General features: G+C 38.7%; 2 protein-coding genes across 8 annotated transcripts in view; one reads left to right on the forward strand and one right to left on the reverse strand.

Annotated features, from left to right (window-relative positions):
- Nucleotides 1-129: 129 nt before the first annotated feature.
- Nucleotides 130-14100, forward strand: SYT15 (synaptotagmin 15). 3 transcript variants are annotated; one of them, XM_048947131.1, is made up of 8 exons: nucleotides 130-360; nucleotides 4484-4676; nucleotides 5276-5418; nucleotides 5666-5961; nucleotides 6882-7052; nucleotides 7505-7625; nucleotides 9427-9603; nucleotides 10853-14100. In XM_048947131.1, the coding sequence occupies exons 1-8, from the start codon at nucleotides 354-356 to the stop codon at nucleotides 10987-10989; spliced, it is 1245 nt and encodes a 414-aa protein (XP_048803088.1). In that variant the 5' UTR covers nucleotides 130-353; the 3' UTR covers nucleotides 10990-14100. The 3 variants fall into 3 exon arrangements, with proteins under 3 accessions (XP_048803088.1, XP_048803089.1, XP_048803090.1); XM_048947132.1 differs by lacking the exon at nucleotides 130-360 and having other exon boundaries at nucleotides 4516-4676; nucleotides 5245-5418; XM_048947133.1 differs by lacking the exon at nucleotides 130-360 and having other exon boundaries at nucleotides 4516-4676; nucleotides 5257-5418.
- A 119-nt stretch (nucleotides 14101-14219) lies between these two features.
- SHLD2 (shieldin complex subunit 2) overlaps nucleotides 14220-23701 on the reverse strand; it is a 36905-nt gene continuing 27423 nt past the window's right edge. For 3 of the 5 annotated variants that reach the window (XM_048947126.1, XM_048947124.1, XM_048947125.1), the window contains 5 exons: nucleotides 23211-23345; nucleotides 20081-20287; nucleotides 18517-18751; nucleotides 15627-15742; nucleotides 14220-14618 (listed from right to left, as the gene is read on the reverse strand). In XM_048947126.1, the coding sequence (XP_048803083.1) occupies nucleotides 14446-14618; nucleotides 15627-15742; nucleotides 18517-18751; nucleotides 20081-20287; nucleotides 23211-23345 (866 nt within the window). In that variant the 3' untranslated portion in view covers nucleotides 14220-14445. The remainder of the gene's footprint in view (nucleotides 14619-15626; nucleotides 15743-18516; nucleotides 18752-20080; nucleotides 20288-23210; nucleotides 23346-23701) is intronic. The other 2 variants (XM_048947127.1, XM_048947128.1) reach the window with 2 other exon arrangements.

Raw genomic sequence — 23701 nt, forward strand, 5'->3', positions numbered from 1 at the left:
CAAGGCAGAGTAAAGGGGAACAGTCACCTCCAGCTCCTTGCTGGCAAGCGCACGTTAAATTGAAGGTACAGATTCTTACTGCGTTTGCTGAGAAAGAAGCCAACACTGGCAGGCGGAAGGAGTTAGGACACAGAACTGCTCCTGCACTAGGCACGAGTGAATGCATTAGTTAAGACCTGTCTGGTTGCGTTTGTTAGGCGAGTAAAAGATCAGACTGTTACCACCGAGGTGCTTTTCGTGGTCAGCCGGCCTCGGGGCGGGGCCGCCCATTCTCGGGCCCCCGGGGGGCGGCAGCTCCCGGCCAGCCCGGGCGGGGCAGATGGAGGCGAGCCGCAAGAGGAGCCCGAGCACTCATGCCCGGTAAGTAAGGGCTGGGAGCGGTGTCGGGGGTCAGGGGGAGGCTTCGGGAGAGCGGCGGTGGGAAACCGGCCCCCAAGCAGCTGGGCAAATGGGTCAATCCGCCATTCGGCTTAGGCTCTGCCTATGTTAACAGCTGAAATGTTGATAAACCTGAGTATTTATATGGGGATTAAAAGTTGTGATGGAGAAGTGCCTGGCCACACCACCCCAAAAAGGCTTACAGCGGAGTTTGAGTAAAGATTATTATAAGCAGATGCTAGACGAAAAGGGGCCCAGACCCGAAGAGACACAAGGTACGCACCAGTGTTTCTCTGTGTTGTGAGAAAGGCTGTCAGCACATAATTCTTTACAGAGAGCAGTGAGGTGCTGGAACAGCTGCCCAGAGAGGCTGTGGATGCCCCATCCCTGGAGGTGTTCAAGGCCAGGTTGGATGGGGCCCTGGGCAGCCTGGTCTGGTATTAAATGTGGAGGTTGGTGGCCCTGCCTGTGTCAGGCGGTTGGAGATCCACAATCCTTGAGGTTCCTTCCAATCCTGGCCATTCTGTGATTCTGTCAGCACTCGAGCAGCACACTCACCCCCATTGCAGGGTGTAGTGCCATGGCAGCTCCATGGCTGCTGCCACGATCCTATGCCACAGCACAACACAATACATCAGTTGCTCACAGTGGCAGGTAGATATTTTAGAAGATACATATTTTGTCCTGGCACACAATGGTTTCAACTTAGTTCAGTGGTTGGCTTTGTAAGCGGTACTACATTGTGCCCTAAACCACTGGTTCTGTTTCTGATCTGATCAGATAAGATGAACTAAATAAAGAAAATGAGCCAAATGCCCCTTGCCCTCATTAAATCCCAGGTAGATTTGCTAAAAGGAGTGCAATAACTAAACCGGCAGAACTGGACACACTGGCAGAGAATGGCTCAGAAATATTTATTTTGCACTGAACAAATTCAGGACATCAAACTTATGAAAGAAGAGATGAGCAGTTGACGCTTTTACTCAAAATCAGGACACAGCTGCTGTTCTTGGCTGCATCACAGCACACCTCAGCTTTCTGTTCTTAATGACAGAAGTTAAAGGAGAACACAGGGTTGCTGCCGGGCGCATTAAGGACTGGGGATTGGAGAGGACACACATTAAATAGAACCCAGCTGAGCTCACTGAAATATTAACTTCTGAAAGGTAGACCAGACAGCTAAACCACCAGCCATCAGTATTTGCATTTTTGATACAACACCTCTATGAAGCAAATCACTCATTTCTATTTACCTTCACTGACATTAAATTAAAGCACTTTCTGCATCAGGCCTTCTAAGCTACAGATCTATTGGCTGCCTGTCTGAAGACAGACTTGAGCGTGCCCTATGAACCCACACACTGGAACAGGCTGCCCAGGGAGGTTGTGGATGCCCCATCCCTGCAGGCATTCAAGGCCAGGCTGGATGTGGCTCTGGGCAGCCTGGTCTGCTGGTTGGCAACCCTGCAGATAGCAGGGGGTTGGAATTACATGATTACTGTGGTCCTTTTCAACCCAGGCCATTCTGTGATTCTATGATTTCCGTGCTGAATTTGTTAGATATTTCCTCATACTGTGCATTTTTATAAGGGAAAACTGAGCTATCAGTGTAGCGTAACAAGATTTGTCTTCATGTTAATATTAACCCACTTCAAATGGGCACTCATTTCATGTTCCACAGATTAAGTACTGCACGAATAAGCCTGGCTAAATACCAAAGCATATCCAGCCTGGAGGAAGGCACAGCAAAGTGCTCGTTGCCGTAGAATAGGCAGGAACAGGGAGGCTGCTCCATGAGCCTGGATACACAGCTGACAAGAGGGCTCACAGGCAGCCAATGCCTGCAGAGAGCTAAGGGAACACACCTGTAGGGGAGCTGGGAAAAAAAGAAAGAAAGAAAGCTGGCTCTTGTGATTGTACCAAAGGCAGGAAAATGAGATAGAATGGGAGAAAGGCCTTGGTAGCACTGTGGCCTGGTTAATTTTACAGCAGAGTATTTACATGTGTTCTGTAGCTGAAGGACATTCCGTATCACCCATTGCAACATGGTAACAGAGAAAAGATCAGCAATACTTTTATTTGCAGCTTGCTTCCTATGCTACTAGCTTTGAAGTTGTTACTCCAAACTCCTACCACCAGTGACTGAATACCCTGTGCTTATGTTGTCTTTATTTCTACTGCCATGCAGAGGTGACTAATTGCAAGGTATGTGCCAAGCACAGACAGAACAACAAGGGAGGAACAAAGCATAAATACTTACACCACTACCAGATGAGTCGTAGCTATACAGGTTATGGGTATTTTATGGCTATCTTCATAGAGTTCAGAGTCTGAAAAAAGAAGCAAGGATAAAAAAGGGTGCAACAGGAATAGTTAGAAAAAAAGATGAGAAAGCGGAAACCTTTAATCAGAGAGGTGCTGAAAACAGTTTGAGTTAACGCCTTGGTGCTAATGAATACACAGAATAGCAGCAGTCATCTTCCTACCTTGGGAACACTGCCCAGAAGGAAAGGCAGCCCATGTGCTGCTGTGCTCCAGGACACTGGGATCCGATCAGGAATGGGTCCCTACCTATTGGAAGTAGTACAAGAAGGCCATGTGAAATTGCAGTCAGTTTTCCAATTCCTCTGTGCCTTACTTATTGCTGGATGTTACAGACCCCACCTGAGGAGGCTGCATCTCAGCACACTACCTCAGCTTGCCCACACAGTATCAGAATTGAATGAGATAGTAGATAACGGGGAGTAGATTTTAATCAAGCTCTTCTATCTAGATGTCAGTATAGTATATGACACTCATTAAAGACTCAGATAAAGGAGGGAGACATAATAATGAATTTCTGGATTTCCATTTTTGTTCCCAAAAAGCAAAATTTATAGCCTACCCACATTATTTCTTACACTAACTCTGGTCAGGAACCTCTCCCATTCAGAACATTTAACCATGAGCTAGAAAGCACTCCAGCCTAAGCCTCACAATCAGGTCAGACACTGACAAGCCTCCCAGTTGGTTGTCTTCTGGTATTTGAAAAGGAAATGACGCACTGGTGGCAGCCAATGTCCAAAGCAGGTTCAGATCTCACTCTCAACCACCAGTCTGCACCTTAAAACCAGAGAAGAGAAAAAGTCAGTATAAGTTGTGAGAGAACACCAGGGCTCTGTCACAGCGATTCCAGAGGAGACCTTGAGAGCTAAGCTCAGTCACTGCACAGTACTCAGCTGATCCTAATTCATCTCCTGTCAGCGTAGAGAAAAAGAGAATTCTGCAGTTTGGGCTCACTGTCACAATTCTTCACTGAGACGCAGCCATGTCAGCTCAAAGTTCAGAGCTGGGCCAAGGCAGGCTGGTGTAAATTGCAGTGCAGAAATTGTCTCTACAGCATTTTGCTCTAGGATTCAGCAAACTTAAGACAATGAACTGAGGTTCACTATCAACTGTCTGCTCTTGGCCTAAAAGGAAATTTTCATAACGGAAATCCTTATATTCCTGTTAATTAATTTCTTAAGTTCCCAGTTTTATTGGTGTGAAAAAAATATAAGAAAACCCAAATAGATTTGATTTTATCTGAAATAATCAGGGTTCAGGAGACAGCATGTACTGGATACTTAAGTTTGCCTTTGCCAATCAGGAAACATGAAAAACAAAAAACATCCTGACCTTTGCTTTGTTCATTGTGCCAGGACTTAGTCTCAACCCAGCATAGATGAAGAATTGGTATATCAAAACAAACTGATGTAGTAGTACCTCTTGTATGTAGATGCTCCCGGGTTTTCTTTTTCTTCTGTTACAAAAGCTCCAGCACTTGTGCCATGCTAAGCTAAGTGCTTATGTTACAGGAAAATAAGGATCTATAACAACTAGGGCTTGGGTTGTCCTTCCCCTAGCTGTTGACTCTTAACACTGCAGTCAACATACCTGAACACTTTCTTCACATCTTCAGGAGTTATATCACAATACAGCCAAAGACAGAAGAGTGCACCAGAGCAGAACATTGCATTTCAGAATGTTTTTAAAATTTGAAGGAAAATGGTACTTTTAATTTTCCCATCTCCCTCCAAAAGGTGCATAACTTTCATCCTGCTATCTGTGTGTTCTGTTTGCACAGAGCAAATAGTTACTGTTGCTGGAGGTGTGATAGCGGGGATCCTTTTATTTGTTCTCATTGGAATAACTGCGTACTTGCTCTGGAAGAAGCTTTGCCTTATTTATTCTTATGAAGAGCTCCCTAATCCTGTCAAAACACCACCTGTGAATGCCATTTTGCAAGATCAGTCATCTTCTGAAATTCAACCAAAAAGGTAAGTAATTTTGTTTTTAAAGTAGGCACTTTAACCTGGTGAAATTCAAACCAGCTATGATCTGATTAAATATATATGTTCTGCTTTGTTCTTTTCTAAAACTATGAATGCAATGATAATTTGTAATTTATGTAAAAGGCAGTATAGTTGAGTATTATTGCTGTATGGAACAGCTTTATCTGTTACATAGACAAATGCGGCCCAGGTATCTGTGTTGTTCCCGGTAGTTTCAAACATAGAATACAAAAACTTAGCATTAGGACTTCAGTTCTGAAAGGAAACTTTCTTAGTTCATTACCACAGGGCTTTGAAGCTCTAAAACAAGAAGCTGCAGTTAGTTCTTCATTTTCTTTGAAAGATTTATTCTAAAAGAGAAGAGAAAGGTGAAGGATCTGTGAAGACATCAGATCTGAGGTCCCTTGGTGGACCTCCAGGCATTACACAGATATTTACAAACAAGGATATTTACTTTTTCCACCTGAGAATCTCTGTATTTTATTTTATTTTTTTAATCTAAGGTAGGTAATCATATTACTGTTACCAAGTTTGATTTCTGTATTTAAACTAGAAGAATCAGTAGCTGTTGATGTCTTGAGCAGATCCAAAAGCGTTCCATTTATAATTCCACCAACGCTGCATGGGCGAGACTGGATTAACCTGACCAATGAAGAGCAAATTCAGGAAGACAATAACTCCTGCATGACTCCCCAGTCTGGGCCACGGTCGTCATTTCATTCTTTGGGTATGACATTTCAAATATACAGCTCTTGGAAGGGCAGTCTGATTATGAAGCATGTTCATTGAAGGCATATCAGACATAGCATTGCTCAGTACAAGCCTACAACTACTCCCAGACTTGAGGGAAAAGTAATTCAGATGCAAATATTATGCAAAGATAGATAAATGCAATTCCCTTAGTACAGCAGTGGGTACAATAATGCCCACGACAGTCTTGAAACTAACATGTTGATACTTTTTATTTTGTGAAGCTGGAGCTTACATTGTAGGGACCATTAACCCAGAGCTGTACAAGTTTCCTGAAGACAAGAGTGAGACCGACTTTCCTGAAGGCAACGTTGGCCGTCTCTGGTTCTCTATAGAATACAAGCAAGCATCAGAAAGGCTCCTCGTCTCCGTGATAAAAGCCAGAAACCTGCAGCCTCCCACTGACTCTTGCAGTCCGTTTGTGAAGATCTACTTGCTGCCTGATGAAAGACGCTACCTGCAGTCTAAAATAAAGCGTAAAACCCTTAATCCACAGTTTGATGAAAACTTTGTTTTCCAGGTACCTGTACTTTTGATGAAGCAGCTTTTTGTTTCCAAATCTTGTCTTATTGAATTAAAGCACATTTTGTGAAAATGAATTTTCTATACTCCTACCGAGACACAGGTGTTTCCACACTAGAGGTGCAATTTATTACTGGGCCTTCTGGAGATTCCAGGCTACTTACCCAAGTCTGTGGCTCCAGAACCAGCCTTACTTGTTGTCTATACCCAAGTTAGGGATTCCTGAATTTGTCCTATGAAGGATAATCATAGTCTGAACTATGAGCTCTATCTAGAGCCCAGCAGCTCTAGATGTCCAATGAAAACCTATATTGATGTTTTTGTAGCTTTTAATTTCTTTACAGTGAAAACAGACTAGAAATTAGAACCCATGAGGTCTCTGGAACAGTATTTGTATAACTGTGTAATTTGTAGAAGCTTGGCTTCTGCAGCAAGCAGCTTTACACAGGTGTCACTGAATTATTAATCTTGGAAAAGACCTTCAAGATCATATGCTCCAACTGTCATGCCATCACCACAACACACACTAAACCATGCCCCTCACTGAACAAGCGTTAAAACCAAAGAAGTTTGAGTTTCAGACAACTAAAAATGTTCTAAACATTTTCTAAACAGTCTTCTTAATCGTTCTAAACAGACTTCTAAACATTTGTCTCTAGAAGTGAATTTATCATAGCACTAGATTTTCATGGCTTGAAAAACTGCTAGTTCTGCATTTTTTAAAAATCAACTGCTTTACCTTGGATCTTCAGATTCCTGCATAGCTAAAATTTTGGGCAAATTTAGAGCGCTGACTTGAAATAACAAAAAATCTCCACCTACTTACATCACTCTTTGTCAAATTCCTCTTCTGAAGTTATGCTTGCATGGAAAAGTCTCAGATAGCCTAACTATTATTTTCTTCCTTTTCCTGTGCAGGTTTCCAGTAAAACATTGCTTCAGAGGACTCTGAAGTTTCTGGTTTATCATGTTGATAAGCAGAAGCACCACCACCTCCTAGGCCAAGTCATTTTCCCACTGAAAAATGAAACCTTAACTGATGAGAGCAAAGTAGTTGTATGGAGAGATCTGGAGAAAGAAAACCTAGAGGTAGGTATACATCAGGCTGCTTGGCATTGTTTAATTTCTCTTCTCTTGGAAGATGTATTGGAAGGGTACAGGTAACATAGAAGTGTGTTGTACTGAATACATCAGATGCTACAGTTTGATAACTATTTGGATTTCAAGTTCCCCTCTTAGGAATCTGCAGCCCAAAAGCAGCTGTACAGGCATTATCCAACTGTTCAGAGTCGCATGAGAAAGTACTTCATGTTATTTCCTTCTGTTTTGAAATTGTAAGAGCAGAAAAAGTTCAAGAGGAAGGAAGATCCAGGAAAGCTGATTAACCAGTGTTATCAAATGTCACAACAGCATTAAAAAAGCCATTGCTATTTGCTGCCTTGGTGTAGCAGAAAGCACTAGTGTGAAGAAACAACCCTTTCCTCCCATTTATCCATGTGAAGTTTTTCAGACATCTGATGAATGCTATTTCGCTTTCCAAGACTCCCTCAGAGTATGGCGATATCCAGTTCTCCCTCAGCTACAACGACTGCCTGGGTCGTCTTACTGTGGTGGTTCTGAGGGCAAAGGGATTAAAGCTCCAGGATGAGAGCCGTGCTGTCAGTAAGTGTCACTTCCTCTTTGCTACCAGCTCCAGAATTCCTGCTCCAATTTGTTCCTTCCTCATTAGTCCACCCAGCCTTATGCTGAATGACTCTCAATAGAATAAACAGAGTCATTTGAATGAAAACAAACTGTATTTTGTTACTGGGGTAATTAGAATTTGATAAATTGCTTCTGCTGTGTTTTGGCTTTGGTTCTTAATAGTTTGTCCTTCTACTTGAACACTGAGAATCATTGCTTTGCTGTGCTCCTATTCAGAATTAACAGCTGCCCCAGGGAAAAGACCTGAGGCAAATGACAAAAGGTTAAGGGCTGCAGAACAACTGCTTGCACTGAACAGCTGTCCCAGGGGGAACTGAACTGGGAGAAAACTCCCAATTCAGGATGGCCTGGCTGTTGTTTCAAGGACCATGGCATGCAGTCACAATGGTTAGCCCTTCCTGCACTGTTTTTTTTTTTCTTTCTTCTGGGACATCCTACTGAAGTGCCCTTGGCCTCAGATATTGAAAACAAATTTTGTTGTGTCCAGAACTTTAGTGGTTTAGTGATGGGCTCTGAAACTAAACAATATAAATGCAAAATAGTATCTAGCAGCTAAAAGATGTTTAGTTCTCTCTGTACAGACAAATCACAAACCATAAGGTTTCTTTGAACAAGCTGTTACCAGCATGTTTGACTTCAGAGATAATCTCTAAATAAGTTTATAGATTCTCTAGCAAATCCTACAGAGACAGGAATGAGAAGCTCTTGACACAGCTCTAATCTTTGATAGAAAATACGTAATGTAAGACCATACAAAGAAATTTATTTTTAGATTCAGGTGAATTACGTGTTTTTAAGAAGTAGTGAAGTAATTAAAAGCTAGATATTGTACGGAGCAATTTACATAGTTACTCTTTTCCATATATAGCACTCAGGTAACAGCTCAGCCAGAACAAGCATCTGTCTTGGTAATTCTGCAGCCCCTGAACAGTAGAGAGAGCCTTGTGGATCAGTGGAAATAACCAGGAGACACAAAGAACCTGCCAACATTGGTTCAGTCCTGACATTTCTGATTGGTTTTGTTACACAGACGAACCTTGATGAACTGAATAGCAGGGAATAGTAAACACAGTATCACAACTGAGGTAATTTCAGCCTGCTCTGGATCTCCCTGTCACAGATTAAGACCACAGTACAGTACAGGTCCCCTACAGGAAGCATAAAAGTATTTTGTTGTCACCCTGTCCACCTTGTCACCATTTTTGTAACTTCCAAGAAGACAAAGCAGAGACCATTTAAAATCATTCACTTCTTTTCTACAGATTTTCTAATAAATTCCTCATAGCAGGACCAGAAGTCATTGATAGTACCTTTTCAAGATTCACTGAATAGGAGAATTAGTTCCCCTCAAACAGATACAGTTCTATCAGAAATCAGGTATCAGTTCTATCTATCCACGTACATACTATATGGCCTTCCCTTGTGTCAGATCAATTGTGAACACTTACACGAAAATAAAGGTTTGTTTATCAGTAGCTTAAAGAAAAAAACATCAGATGGAAGGAGAGTACAGGAATGGAAGATCAAGGATGACAGGTAAAGACATGACTGTTCTTTTCAACAGTTCTATAGTTGGAAAGGGCAGGATGAAGCTGCACCCTCTGTGTACTCTCTGCTTAATGTTACACGTTACCATACTGCCATATACATTTCAATCATTCATAATGGAGTTGTATACTTGGCATTCACTCCTGAAAGCAAAAAATTCCTTAAGCCTCCCTAACTGCCTCTGATATCTATTTCTTTCTCCCCCTGCAAGGTGTCTATGTCAAGGTCTCGTTAATGAACCATAATAAGTTAGTCAGAAGTAAAAAGACAGCAGCTGTTCTGGGATCTCCCAATCCAGAGTATAACGAATCCTTCAGTTTCAAGGCAAATAAGACAGAGCTGGATGCAGCAAGCCTGAGTCTATCTGTGCTCCAGAACACTGAACAAAGTAAGCTACATATTACGGTTGTTAAATCTCTTATTACATTGCAGAGAGGATTAAACCTGGAAGGGACTCATAATCATTAACTTTTAATCATAAAATATCAAAAAGATTTGGAGTGTTATTTGCTCTATTTAAAAAGTAGAACAACTTATCTGCAGTAAGTGTATGTCTCTTTCAGAAGAGAAAAATTCAGCAAAAGATAACTGTAGGCTAGTCACTATCAGAACACAAACTGTTGTATTTTTGTTTCATTCTGCTATTCTAAGGAAACAAGCTTATACAACTATCATTTGTGAATGCTTATGCATATAAATCCCCATCTCCAAAATTTTGAAGCCATTTACAATATTTGGAAGATGAGCAGTAATTTTAATTGTCACAGCAGTTCAGGCAGTGGGATACAAGAGAGATTAAAAACATTTCCCCTGCCTAGCAGAAAATTTAATGCTTGAGGTCACCTTTTAATAATTATCAGAGAATCCATTAAGGAATTCTGCTTAGAGAAGCAAATCAGAATTCAGCGTTTCCACTGCTCACAATGCAAGCTTGCCCCTGCAGTGCCAATCCGATCTCAGTAATTTAACAGTAATACTCTTCTTTGGATTCATACTGGTCTAAAAAGAAAATAATAATAATAATAATAATAATTGAGATGAGTTTACGGGTAGGTGGTTTGGAGGATGGACAGGGATTAGGATCAGTGTTTGAGTCTTTCATCATTTTTTACTTGCACATGACGAAACGCCTTACAAAAATCCTGAAATTATCTTCCCCATCCCAGGCTACATAGTTAAGAAGAAACAATCAGCTTAATCACAGAGCAGAAAGATAGCTGGTGGCAGAACATGAAATGGAACCTGTGTATTGATTCCCACCTGGTGTCTCAATAGCTGGATTTCCCAAGCTAGAGTATCATACAACCCCTGCTAAGCTTGTCAATGCCTTAAACTAGGGCACACTTGAACAGTACACTTGGGTAGAGGATCTAGACAGACAGAACTGTGTGCCTTAATCTCATTGTAATTTAGAGCATAGGCAACAAGGTCTAAATAGCCATTTTCAGCATCTAAAAGTATCTTAGCACGTAAAAACTAGGGAGATCGAGTGTAGATTCCTTGGCAAAAAAAATGTATTTAAACATAGTTTTCAGAACATGAATTTCTTAGAGAAATAAAGGTTAAGATTCTAATTTATATTTCACATAAGCACTCATGGGTGTTAATTACTGTTTTTTTTTTTTTTCCCCTCCCAGAATCACATGTGCTGGGGCGTGTTGTAGTTGGGCCATACATGTACAGTCGAGGCAAAGAACTAGAACACTGGAACGAAATGATCAGCAAGCCTAAGGAGCTGGTTAAACAGTGGCATGCTCTCTGCTACAGCACTTAAACAGCATCACTCTATGGACAAAAAACACACACAAATGGAGAAGCTCTCACTGTCCTTTAAAACCTGATGATAAAGGATACAAAGTCTTTGAACAGTTAACACTCCTATGCAGGCAGGAATAGAAGTATATTCTCCAAACACAATCAGAAGGCTTGGTCCCTGGTAGTCTGGAACAAAACCCCAACCTGTCCTTGTACGTCTTCCCAGATATCTCTCTGCTGGAAACAGAGCACGGATTAAGGTTTGACCTACTATGGAGATTCTTACATGGAAAACTCAGTCAATTGGTGGAAGCCCTTAGGATTTACGTTTGTTTTAGTGGTAGTTTCCTGCACTAATTAAATTACTGTTCTGCAACATAATTTAAAGCAATTACTTTCTCTCAAAATAAATACAATTCTTCTCTTCCTGACTGTTCACTAGGGTCCTGACCTTCACACCTTTTACACCCTACTGTCATAAATCCGATAGGCTACTGCAGAAAAGCATTTTGCACAATTTTGTACAATTGTGTTCCAGGAGGAGCATAATTTCTACAAAGTCAATTTCCTTTCAAACAAGATATTATGTTAATTCAATATATAAAAACCTTTCGATTTCTCATTGTCTACAGGAAAATACAATGAATGAAAATTATACCTGAGAGGAACTGTTAAAATAGATTACTCTTCACCTGATCAACCATCTGAAACATAAATGGGATTCTCGGGCTGTCTTGCTGCATCAGTGAATATAAGAGTGCAGCTGTTAGAATTTAATCGAATATTAAAATACCATATCTCCATCAAATGAACATACTGCCCCAAACCTAAATTTAACTACAAAACCACAGAAAGTTTATCCAACATACTGTATTAAATTCCAAAAATAATGAAAGAATATTTAAATGCACTTACCAGCACACTTCATGTTTCTCAAGCAAAATAAACGAAAAAGGTCCATTTTGACTCTTCCTGCACAGCAGTTACTCCAGTAATGAAAAAGATATGATTAAATAAGGTACTACGACGCAGTGCTGTTGTCACACTAAGATGCAAAGCACAGAAATCCCTCACCCACAAAACATGCAGTAAAGAGATGTAAGACTATACAAAATGTGACTCTTCTCCCAGTACTGCCATTACTACTGAAAAACTTCAGTATTTCCAAAGCTCTACAATAATGCTATCATGTACTCATAGAAAAACAATCTCTTTCAGTGGCAGTGAGCAGCAATTTACCTGTTTTACAGCAGAAATGAAGGATACACTCTTGTTCTAAAGGGTATTTTTGTAGAGAAGAAACCCCGCCACTACTCAACTAGAACATTTATCTGTACATCATACACTATCATGACTTCTGTGCTAATCACAATTATTCTTACACTAGTCTTCTAAGTTGAATGATTAGTCACCTCTATTAGTCCCTCCTTCCTCTAAGTGAAGAACTGAGAGGCCAGATGCATTTATTTGGTGACTACCTGCTCCTAACAAAATGCTCTAAAAACAGCACCTTGATATAAGAGAAAGGGAACACAGAGTTACAGACGATCACGGATCAGATGGCTCCTGGGAAGTAGAACTCCATGCCAGACAGTAGCACAGAAAGACAGTGCAATGACTTCCCATCTGGAATGCATGCAAGGAAGTCTAAAGTGAAAAACATAAGACAGTGGGACTTACAATTTCCAAGAAAGAATTATAAAAGCAAAGATCAGAAGCAAAGCTACAGCACCACAATAAATTAAACTGACATTGAACTACACTGTTACATTACATACATCAGATTTCACAAAGGAACACTATTAAAAGAGTCAGAGAGAGACCTGAAAAGATCATGAGAAGAGAATGAGGACTAAGTTAGCCAGCAACACAACCACAATACATGGAACTCAGCAGTTAGATGCACGTAGTTCAGCAATCCAGATGGCCCGAATTACTTCCAAAGTTATGAAATCATCCTAATGAGGCTGCACAGCAACAGGATGTTAAACAATCTTTAGAATTTCTCTAACATAATTGATGCCTGGTTTTCCTAAGTCTTATTAAATTCAAAGAACTCCTGGAATACCTTAATTCATACCAGATTAATATTCATGTATACGCCTCATTTAAACAAATACAAACACTGAAATTATTCTTTCTTTCTGTATGTTCTCCCCCAGCACTAAGTAACCCAGAATCTGGAATCAGGCAGTGCTGCATGAAGTATAGATGGGATGAGGTACAAATGGTGAAAATCTGAACAGTGAGGTAATACTCATTGCAACTCATCTGAATAAGTTTCAGAAAACTGCAGTTTTAGTCTTATGAGGTAAGAGTCACACATTCAGAGATGGAATAAAATAATGGGGAATTGTTTTTTAATAGAAGATAGCCAGAGATCAAACCACAAGGGTTTAAGGGGAGGGTGGGCGCTCTCTTTTTAATCAAGTCTACATTTTTGAGAACGTATTTGAGGCTTGTGGATAGCTGAAATGTCATGTAGAGACATTTACTAACTGAGAACAACACTGGTAAAGGTATGCAAGAATGCAATCTAATAGAATATAGAAAATATGATTTATACCTTACAGCTTGTCTCAATAAGAGTCATAATAAGAGGCACTTAGTCTCAGTTGGAGGCATAATTTACATCAGATAGAATACTGATCACTATCTTTCTATTTGATCACTTTCAGAGTAATAGTTATCAAACTGTTGCTTTATAAAGTCAGTCATCATTTACTAATCTTTTAACAACAGTGTATTTTGATAGTGCCTTCTAAGACCTTAAAAAGAATCAATTTAATTTCTAAATCTGGTCAAGTTGGGAGAAAGTTGTGTTAAATTGGCTGTAACCAATTTTGAAATTGGCTCAATGTGACTATGCATATTTCTTTGCTACCTTACAGCTAAATGCATTAAATGTAATTATTCAAAAGAACTATTTTAAAAGAACGCACCATTTAAAATTATTTAAAACCTCTGAGATTACTGCAACAACTTGTAGCTACACAAGATCAGATCCTCAGACAGATGTTAAAAGAGAAAATAGCAGCAAACCCACTGAGGCAGAACAGTAGAAATATTGCTGTTAAAAGACAGACTCAAACAGAGCAAGCACAAAAACAACAAATTGTAACTTGGTGATCTTTTTCTTTTCATCATTGTGACAAAAATCAAGCTACTACATTTCAATTCTCTTCCTCAGTCTGCCATATGAAAAACAACCAGTCTCAACACTAGAAAACTTTTCCAGAGAGAAGAAAATTGAGATATTGGCAAGAGTTTAAGATTAAAAACATATATATTCATTTATTTTACAACAGTTGCAAAGTTTTACAGCAATACTACATACAATCAGCACATACACCATACCCGTTCTTTCGTGATTATTTATATTTAAAACATTTGCTTCCTTGAGCTAATTCATTTTCCTTAGGTTTGCAATCCATGCCTTACAGTCTCTTATTCAGTCACTGCAAAAGACAATGCTTCAAAGATCAGGATGAAAATTTAGCAGGTGGAAATCCTTTTGCAAAGGATAGCTGTTTTCATCCAGCACAAAATGGCTTCTAATTTCCAACAAATAGGATGCTTCCATATCTGCTAGCAGTGAATGACACAGATCTGCGACTATCATGCCATAGGTTATATCCGAGGAGGGCACTGCAAAAGACAGAACAATTCAATTTACTTCTTAACTTTCACAATACCACCTAACATTCAAGTTTTACCTCCATGAAAGCTACACTGGATTACCAGAAGAATAAACCAGCATCCAAGTAAGATATTATTTGGTTCTCATCTTTTTTTTTTTTTTTTAAAAAGCAACATGCCAAACATTTCTCTCAACTGTTGAATCGTAACACTTATGAGTCATGTACAAAATGAAGATGTACCAATGGAAACAACACAGGGGCTGAGAGACTTGCCTGTTCAGCCTCGAGAAGAGAAGACACAGAGGAGATTTGATCAATGTTTATAAAAAGTGCAGGAGGCAACTGGAAGAAGCCAAACTCTTCCAGTGGTGTATTGTGATAGGACATGGAGTAATGGCCAAAAGCTAAAGTGTAGGAAGTTCCACACAAACATATGGAAGAACTTCCTTACAGTGAGGGTGACAGAGCACTGGAACAGACTGCCCAGAGAGGCTGTGAACTCTCCTTCTTTGGGGATATTCAAGGCTCATTTTGACGCCCACCTATGCAACGTATTGTAGGGAAGCTGCCCTAGCAAGGAGTTGGACTCAATCTCTAGAGGGACCTTCCAACCCCTGAAATTAAAATTAAACACTGTTCATAGTTATTTACATGATTAATGTATGGCAGCTACTTTTCAAAGCTTCACAGAGATTTTGTTTTCATATAAGGAATCCATTTAGTAGCAAAATATTTAGTTACATGCTGTATAATAGATACTCATAATCTCACCTATTACTGTTGCTACTCAACTCTGAACTTCAGAATTTTTTAGATAGCAACTGAAACGTTCTCTTTGGGTTGCTTTCTTTCCCCTCTGTTTATTAAGTCTCATATACAACATGAATGTTCATCAGACTTATCCAAAAGAACAATCTCATACATATCTTAACTGTCAGTAAGTAAAAATTCTCTTTTCACTGAGAACTTTGCTGCCTGTAGTGTTTGTACTACAAGTTCATTCATGGAACAGTACCTACTGATCTGGTCAGCCAATCTGCAGGAATATTAAGGAAGATTTTTTCCATCAGCTCAGACACCACATGTATATTAATCTCACATCCTCCATCTTCCACTGTCATCAAAGCGGGTCTAGGTACAAAAACAAAAGGCTCTTGAAAATTAGCTGCTGCAAAATTTGCGAATGAAAATTATACAATGTAATACAATCCTCCAACATATCAAGTAGAAAATTTCTATGCACACATCTGTCAAATCTGTACAGTTAGAACATGAGCTTGAAATACACCAAATATCACTACACAATGTTAACATTACTTCTAAAGTTACAAGTAAGCCTTACTATGAGACAACTGCAGAAAGCCAGGCTTTAGTAATCTCTTTCACTGAAAGAGGATGAGAACTGCACCAAATGACTTTAAAAAACAAAACAAAACAAAACAACAAAAAAACAGAACATAAACATAAGGGAGATTATTTAAAAAGGGAGGTTTTTTTTGAAGGAGTCTTTCATTCCAGTAAGACTCCTAAGTTATCTGAAGTCTTGTATAAGCAAAATATAATGCAGGAAAATTTACACATCCACAGGTTTTCTCTATTCATGCTTTATTACAGTTAAAGGCTGCCCAGAGAGGTTGTGGATGCCCCATCCCTAGAGGTGTTCAAGGCCAGATTGGATGGGGCCTTGGGCAGCGTGGTCTCATATTAAATGTGGAGGTTGGTGGCCCTGCATGTGGCAGGGGGTTGGAGACTCAATGATCCTTGATGTCCTTTCCAACCCTGGCCATTCTGTCATTCTGTGAATGACAACAAAGTCAAACATTAAAGTACTTAAAGTTACAGCATTTCAGTAATCAACAACAGCCCTTATTTACATTTTTACACTTGACCAGATGTGGAAATTTCAGTCTACTCTACATGAAAAAAACTAAAACTGTCAGAATCTGTTGGCAGCTTTGCAAGCACTTTGTCTCCCCACTGACACTGCCAATCACTAAGATTAAATACCAAGGAAAACACTGGAAAAAAACCAACATTTCAATTTCCTTAAAATGTAATGAAAGTAAAACAACACCAGATTAATATATAGTCTTATTTTGCCATTACTGAAGAAACCAAATGCTTGAAAATACTTCCATGATTTACGTAAGCTGGCATAGTATTTCAAAGGAGGTGTCGGCAAAGTAGTTATTAATATCAGATCCAAAGAGGAGATGGTCTTACAAATTAAGCTTGTATGACCATTTGGAAATTAAAACAAGTTCCTTTTCTGGTATTTGTCAGTAGGTACTTCTGATGTTTATTGATCTTTAAATACTTTGCACAGCGTCCCGCATTCTAGCTGCTAAATGTCAGTAAATGCCACTGCTGTCAACTGCAGTGATTTCAGAGAGCACCAAGGAAGACCTTGGGAAGCAATTTATTCAAAAATACTAGTAATCCTCACTCATAATAGCAAAAACCTGTTTGAAAGTTTAGAATGACTGATGAAGAGATCATTGCCACCTATGCTGTGTTTCCACCGAATATTAACAAACTCACTAAAAATATGAAAGAATAAGAAGTAATTAATCTGCAATTGTCTGTTGCTACCAGCAAGTACCACTACATAAAGTGTAAAGCTTTGAAAACTAAAGACAAAGGTGGTCTAAATATAGTAGGTAAGTTCTTCAATAGAAATTCTTCTTCCCTGTCTCTTAGTTTTCAGGATTTCTTCCAACTTTTCTTATTCATATCACAGCCCAGAAGGATTATGGAAGTACTTACACACTATACAGCACTTCAGTAAAGATAAATGTTCAGCATTCCGGTCATACAATAATACAGATAAAAGAAAACCATTTAAGCATATATATATATATACACATCTAAGCTTGTATCTTCAGCATCTAGGAAAAAAAAAAGCTAAATTGGGTTCACAGCAGATGACCAAAACTGGGCTACAACAGTTCAGTGGAAAAAGTTGGTGAGTTATAGCACTGACACAGGGAATGACTACATTGACCCGCTGAAGTGGAACATAGATTTAAGACAACATAATTCTCTTAAGTATGAAGATCCTACCACACTATCTATTTAGTATCTTAAATATTTGCATTCTTAAAATAACATTATATTAGGCTTATCAATTCCTACTCTTCCCTGAAGCAGCACGTCAAATTACAGACTAATCATTCAGCATCAACATGTGTTCAAACGCTGAAGATCCAAACACTGGAAATCTGTTATGATTTTTCTCTCCTTTCCAGTGAGAGGGCAAATGGATGCAATTCATGTTCACCTTATGAAAGAGGCGGGGGAATCTTTTCAGTTAAAAATGGAACTTTTTGCACTTCATTCTCCCTCATAGGATAAAAGCAGCATATAATTTTGCTATGATACTTGAATTTACTTTGGGCTTTTGAAATGTATGATTACGTTTCTACATCAACTAGATCTGTTTTGTTTCTTAAAGTAAGCATCCATCTTGTGTCACAGTGCCATCTACTGAGAACTTCACATCCCTGCTCTTGAAGAATGCTATTGAAATCATTTGTTAGTACAATTTCCATCAGTTTAAATATGTGGTTGTATGTTCACACATTTTCAAACTTGGGCTGAAAGAAGAGTCACAAGGAGTTTTACTCTGGTCCTTAAACTCCTCCTTCATCCTAACTCATCGAAACAGAAACGGAAAAGCCTTGTTACACAATATTCAAAGGAAGGAAAAAGTTGCATTATGTATGGGTGGAATTCTTTAAAACTAATACAGCAATTCATAAATCGATCTTCGATAATAGCTTAGAAAACCAGAAGACTAATCACACCTGAAGTACACAATTTATTATGTAGGCAAGAACTTAAAGCAAAGAAAATTGTAGTTCACTTATCTAATAGAACATTTTATTCTTTTTTTTCTTGTTTACCTGTAGAATATTTTTACTTTGTTGTATGGCAAACATCTAAAACACTGCTTGTAGATCATGTTCTCATCTGCCTGAAGTTCCAAGCCACATTTAGCACAACCCGAGTATGTAATTATAGGCAGAGAAGCCAGAACACACTCCAGTGAAGTGTCAGCATGGAAGATGAGCTGCCTGTACTGACCAGTTGAAATAGTAAACTTCAGCTGTAAGACACGGGCTTTCACTTGAATCACTCCTATAGAAACAATTTCAAATGAAATTGCAATCAGTTTTATAGATAAAGCAAAAGGAATAGCTTTTTATATGTATATTTATTTATATAATAGCTGATTTAAAAAAAAAATCACTGATAAGGCTTCATGAATTTTATTCATTAGAATCACATTTAAAATGTCATATTTAAGAGATTTCTGCAGTGAAGAATTATTGTGCCTAATACTAAATCTAAAAATTTACAGATGTAGTTTCTTCTTAGCTACTGCTGCAGTAAATGCCAACATAGAAAAGCGTGAATAAAGATCAACAAAATGCAATTATTTGCAAAAATAATTGGCAAAGTCCATCAGTACCAGAAAGCAATCAAAATTATTTTCTATCAGAAGAAAGCTGACATTGGAACACAAGTTTTCTGATGAGATAGGCCAAACTGAAGAACATTATTCCGTGGTTAACAGAATATCTACTTTGGAAGTAAAAGAAACACCATCATTAGGAGAAGATTCAGTAGCTTCTATAAGCAGGAATATAATGGTGATGATTGAGTGTAATTACACAGATTGAAAAAGAAACATTCAAAAGACAAAGGGAAAATTATTTCTTAAAGATCTATAGATCTCAATGCATACCAGCAAATTGAATCTCACGTTAGGTAAGTTTTAAATACAGGTTATGGATCCAGGAAAATACTACGACATGACAACTTGACAAGCCCATGATCTGATGCATCAGATGCATTCAGACAGTAGTTTGGTAAAATCACCTACACATTCCAACTCTGCTCTCAAAAGTGGGGTGGGTAAAAGTGTGATATAAGCCACAACTAGAAGTAGAAACTAATTTGCCTCCATCCTGGTTCAGAGAGACACTAAAAAGCAGAGCTTGAACAATTTGCCTTCCACTGATTTTGTACATAAACGCTTTGAAATTAATTTAACTTTGTTACTTCTACACATTTAACACTAACTTCAGAAATAAGCTTTCAACAGCAGCAGCGGTTTTACTCTAATTCTAGAGAATCAAAGTGTATCCCACAAAATCTTTTAGAGGCAAATCACATCATTACAATAGTTGGTGTGGGCAACAAAAGGCAGTAATTCTCCATATGTTCCAAAGCTATTTGTGGTGTGGCACCACACAGCAATAGTTTCTTACTTCTGTGCTTACAAAATGAAAGCTGCATTCACAGTTTGGCTGGACACCAAGCTGTAGCCTGTTGAATGAATTCAGGCTCTCAGAACTGCGTTAAGTTTAAAAAATAATTACTTGGAGAAACATAGCAATAACATTTTATTTAGCTATGTACTACACTACATAGACACTACAGTGCTAAATATAACAACTTTACCTGAGCATTTTTCCTCCAAATGTGCTGAGAGATTTGTCACTTTCATAAGGGATGCTTTGCTTTTCTGAAACCTTTCTTTAAATGCAATTGCTCTTTTGTCATCATCAAACAAACACTCACAGGATGACCATGGAGTTGAGTGCAGTTCAAAGTTACCTGAGACAGAACTGTGTTGGACCAGAAGGTATTTAAAGTCCCACAGATGACCTACAGAACAGAAAACAAGTAAACAGAAGTTTAATTTTTATATTTTGGTTAATTTACAGGAAACTGAAGTCATGAGACTGAGTAACCTATGAGTTCTATTTCTTTTTTTCCTCCCCAGTTCTCTTCCTCCTCCTACTGGAAGCATGGGGAAGTGAGGAAACAGCTGCATGGTGCTGAGCTGTCTATTAGGTCAAACAAAACCAGAAACATTTGCTATAAATTACATTTAACAGTTTTTAGTCACAATGATTTGTGTGCATCCTGAGGAATTTTTCAGATGACACCAAGCTGAGTGCTGAAGAAGGAAGAAAAGCCATCCAAAAGGACCCAGACAAGTCTGAAAAGTGTCTTTTGGTATAATTAAGGTACAGGTTGCAAGCCTAATTTGGTCTTGGAACTCAGCATTGGCATCACCTTCATACTTTGGGAACCATCCCTTACAAACATTACCTATGACACACTACCTTGTGCTCTTGGAAAGCTGATGTATGGAGGAGACAAAGGATACTCTCTAGCTCCTTCAACTTCCCCTTTTCCTTAAGGCTAGAACTTAGAACATTCTTAGAATGCTCCCACTAGCAAGATCCTATTGCTGTCTCCTGTATTTCTGATTTTGTGTAAGATTAAGCAGCTACTGAGAAATACTATCCAGAGATATGCCCTAAAGCAGGATGCTTATGGGTGGTAATGTTTGTGGAAGGATATGAGCAGGTATCTACCATGGCTGCCACCTCCAATGGTTTTAGACTTCACCCCTGAATCACTGCAGAATCATACACGACAGATAGAATGTTTGAAATAAATAAATAAAGGTATGCTCCAACCCTGGCAACGCCAGAGTTACAGCTTTCCATACTGTGCTGGCCTATCAAACAATGGTCAAATGCTATTCAACACCCCCAAAGGAAAGAGAATACCTCTAGAATCTGACTCAGTCCCTTTAAGGATCATAATACAACCCTTTTTCACTAAGCCAAACAAAATATTGACTGACTTCATACATGGCACGCTTCCTCACATTCTCATATCCCTGCATAAATACTTTCAGGTCAATATACGAAATGTTGCTCCAATAATTTTGTACATTCCTTTTTAAACCATAAAGGTATTCCTACAACACTACAAATACACTGCTTTTCATATTTGCCTTGAAAACTTCCTCAGCATTTTCCCCATCTTCAGAGTTCAGAATTTTACCCCATGTTAGTAACAGTCCCCCAGGAATGCTGGTTCAACAAAAATGCATTTAATATTTTCAGTAAACTACATCTAGAGAAGATGAAAACATGAACTGAGCATGTGATGACTGTACACTGGAAGCTTGAGGATTTTTTGTTTTTTTTTTTTGTTTTTTTTTTTTTTAATCATGAGATGAAAAACTGAACTTTTACTGCCAACAGTTTTTCGATGCTTAGAAGAGGTAGAACTTTGTGCAGTTCAAGTATATACACAGCTTAAAATTTACCAGCCCCCATTCCTTGCTCTAGAAGGCTGGGCTACCTAGTGTGTATCCTCAGCTGTTCTATCACTAGCAGCAGGAACGGGATCACGCGCTTTCCTCATGTAACCCACTCACACTATTAGCTGCTGTGCTGTGTGTTCTTGCTCAGTATCGTGGGAGTTATCTTCCTGGCTGTCTTGCTTGGACCAAATGTTCATGGCTGGTCTATGATACATATTTGAACAGTTGTGAAAACACTCTTATCTTGAATTTCAGATATAATCTTTTAATCATTAAAACATCAGCTACTAGATACACAGAAATCTAGCTGGAGAATAAGACAAGTTTTACAGAGAAATACAAGTGCTCAAAGTTAGAAAGAGTTGCATTATCTGTTCTGCTTTTCTACTTGAAGCATCAGGGAATTATACCATTTTGTATCTTCGAAATTATTTGTGATATTTAATCCATTTTTTTGAGCTCCAATACATAGTATTAAAAATACATCAGAAATTCTGTATTTGAAGTAGTAATATTCCAGCACACTAAATTCCATAAAATTTCTAAACATGTGTCTAATAAAAAGCATATATCTGCCCCCAGCACAGTATGGACAAAAAGACATACAGATTTCAAGTAATAAAGTTAATTGGTGAGTGCTTAAATTGGACTGTGTTCTCCAACTAGTCCAGGTGGGAGGTCCTGCACTTATGTGAATTATTTAGGAGTATAAATTAGTTTTAAGCTCAGGAGGAACAGGTAGAATTTAGAATCTACATGTAAAAACTCCTGTAGTGAAAATTTATCTGAGGTTGTTTAAGCTTTCTGGGTTTTATTTTGTACCATATGACAACTGACTTTAGTACGGTGCGCTCATCTGAAGTAATACAGTATTTGTTTCCTAAATGTATCCACTGATGAGAAATGCAAATGAGTAATCAATTTAGAAGCCTAGATTCAGATTTTCTAAAAGAACAATAAGTGTCACAGTTAAAACACAGGCTGTGTAACTCTGCAAGAAATGCTGCTGTCAGTTAATGGCTGGGCTAGATAGCAGGACTGCTGGGATACGTAACCTAATTCTGGTGGCAGGAAGCAGACAGCACAAATGAGAATTAGAAAAAGCAGCAATTCAAGCAAAAAGACACAGCAACTGGAAGACTGAGCAAAACTAGTAGCTTACTTTACACCTTTTTTTTGTTTAGTTGGTTTCTTTTGGTTTTACTTGCAGTTTTGACAACAGTGCATCTTGTAACTAGATTCAAATTTGGGAACATTCACACTTTCTCAGTATTGTAAAATGAGCTCACTGATGCTGAGTTGCTGATGGCATTACTTCCAAATAGATGACAATTGTTAAAGATCTATTTCAAAATATGACCTTTTCAAGGAGACCTGAATAGCAAACATGACCAGTTGAACATTTTAAAGCTGTTACTGTAACCAGAGAAATCCTATGATAGTAACCTATGAAGGTTTTACCTTTTCTCCTCTGAAGTTGAGGGCACCAGGCAGCCCCTGCTCCCCACAGCACCATCTTGTACTGTTGATCTTTGTCCTGTTCTACTGTTAGAATGATTTTTCTCTGGTAGCCTCCTCTGTAGCTATACACAGATTCTGGAAAGTTTGAAATTGTGACTTGTTATATAGCACAAAGCACATTAACAAAAAAATAACACACCTCAATATTAAAATAAAACCATGCTAGTATGTTTTGAATGCAACTCTAGGTAAACAAGAAAACACCTACAATTTCTTCAGGAAAGAATGAAAACATTCTGTAGTTTCTTCAGCAAGATCAATCTAGTTTGAAGGAACGCATAAAGAACATTAATTTACCTTTATCCACCTCACTACTTAGCAACAGGACACCTTCCTAGCAGGTATCTAAGCATCTTTGAGCTTAGATCTTTCTACTTATACCAGCAGGATGATGAGTAAGAAATTGTACTCAACCTCTTAGCAACAGACTG

The sequence above is a fragment of the Lagopus muta genome, chromosome 5 (assembly GCF_023343835.1).
Source record: "Lagopus muta isolate bLagMut1 chromosome 5, bLagMut1 primary, whole genome shotgun sequence".
Lineage (NCBI taxonomy): Eukaryota > Metazoa > Chordata > Aves > Galliformes > Phasianidae > Lagopus > Lagopus muta.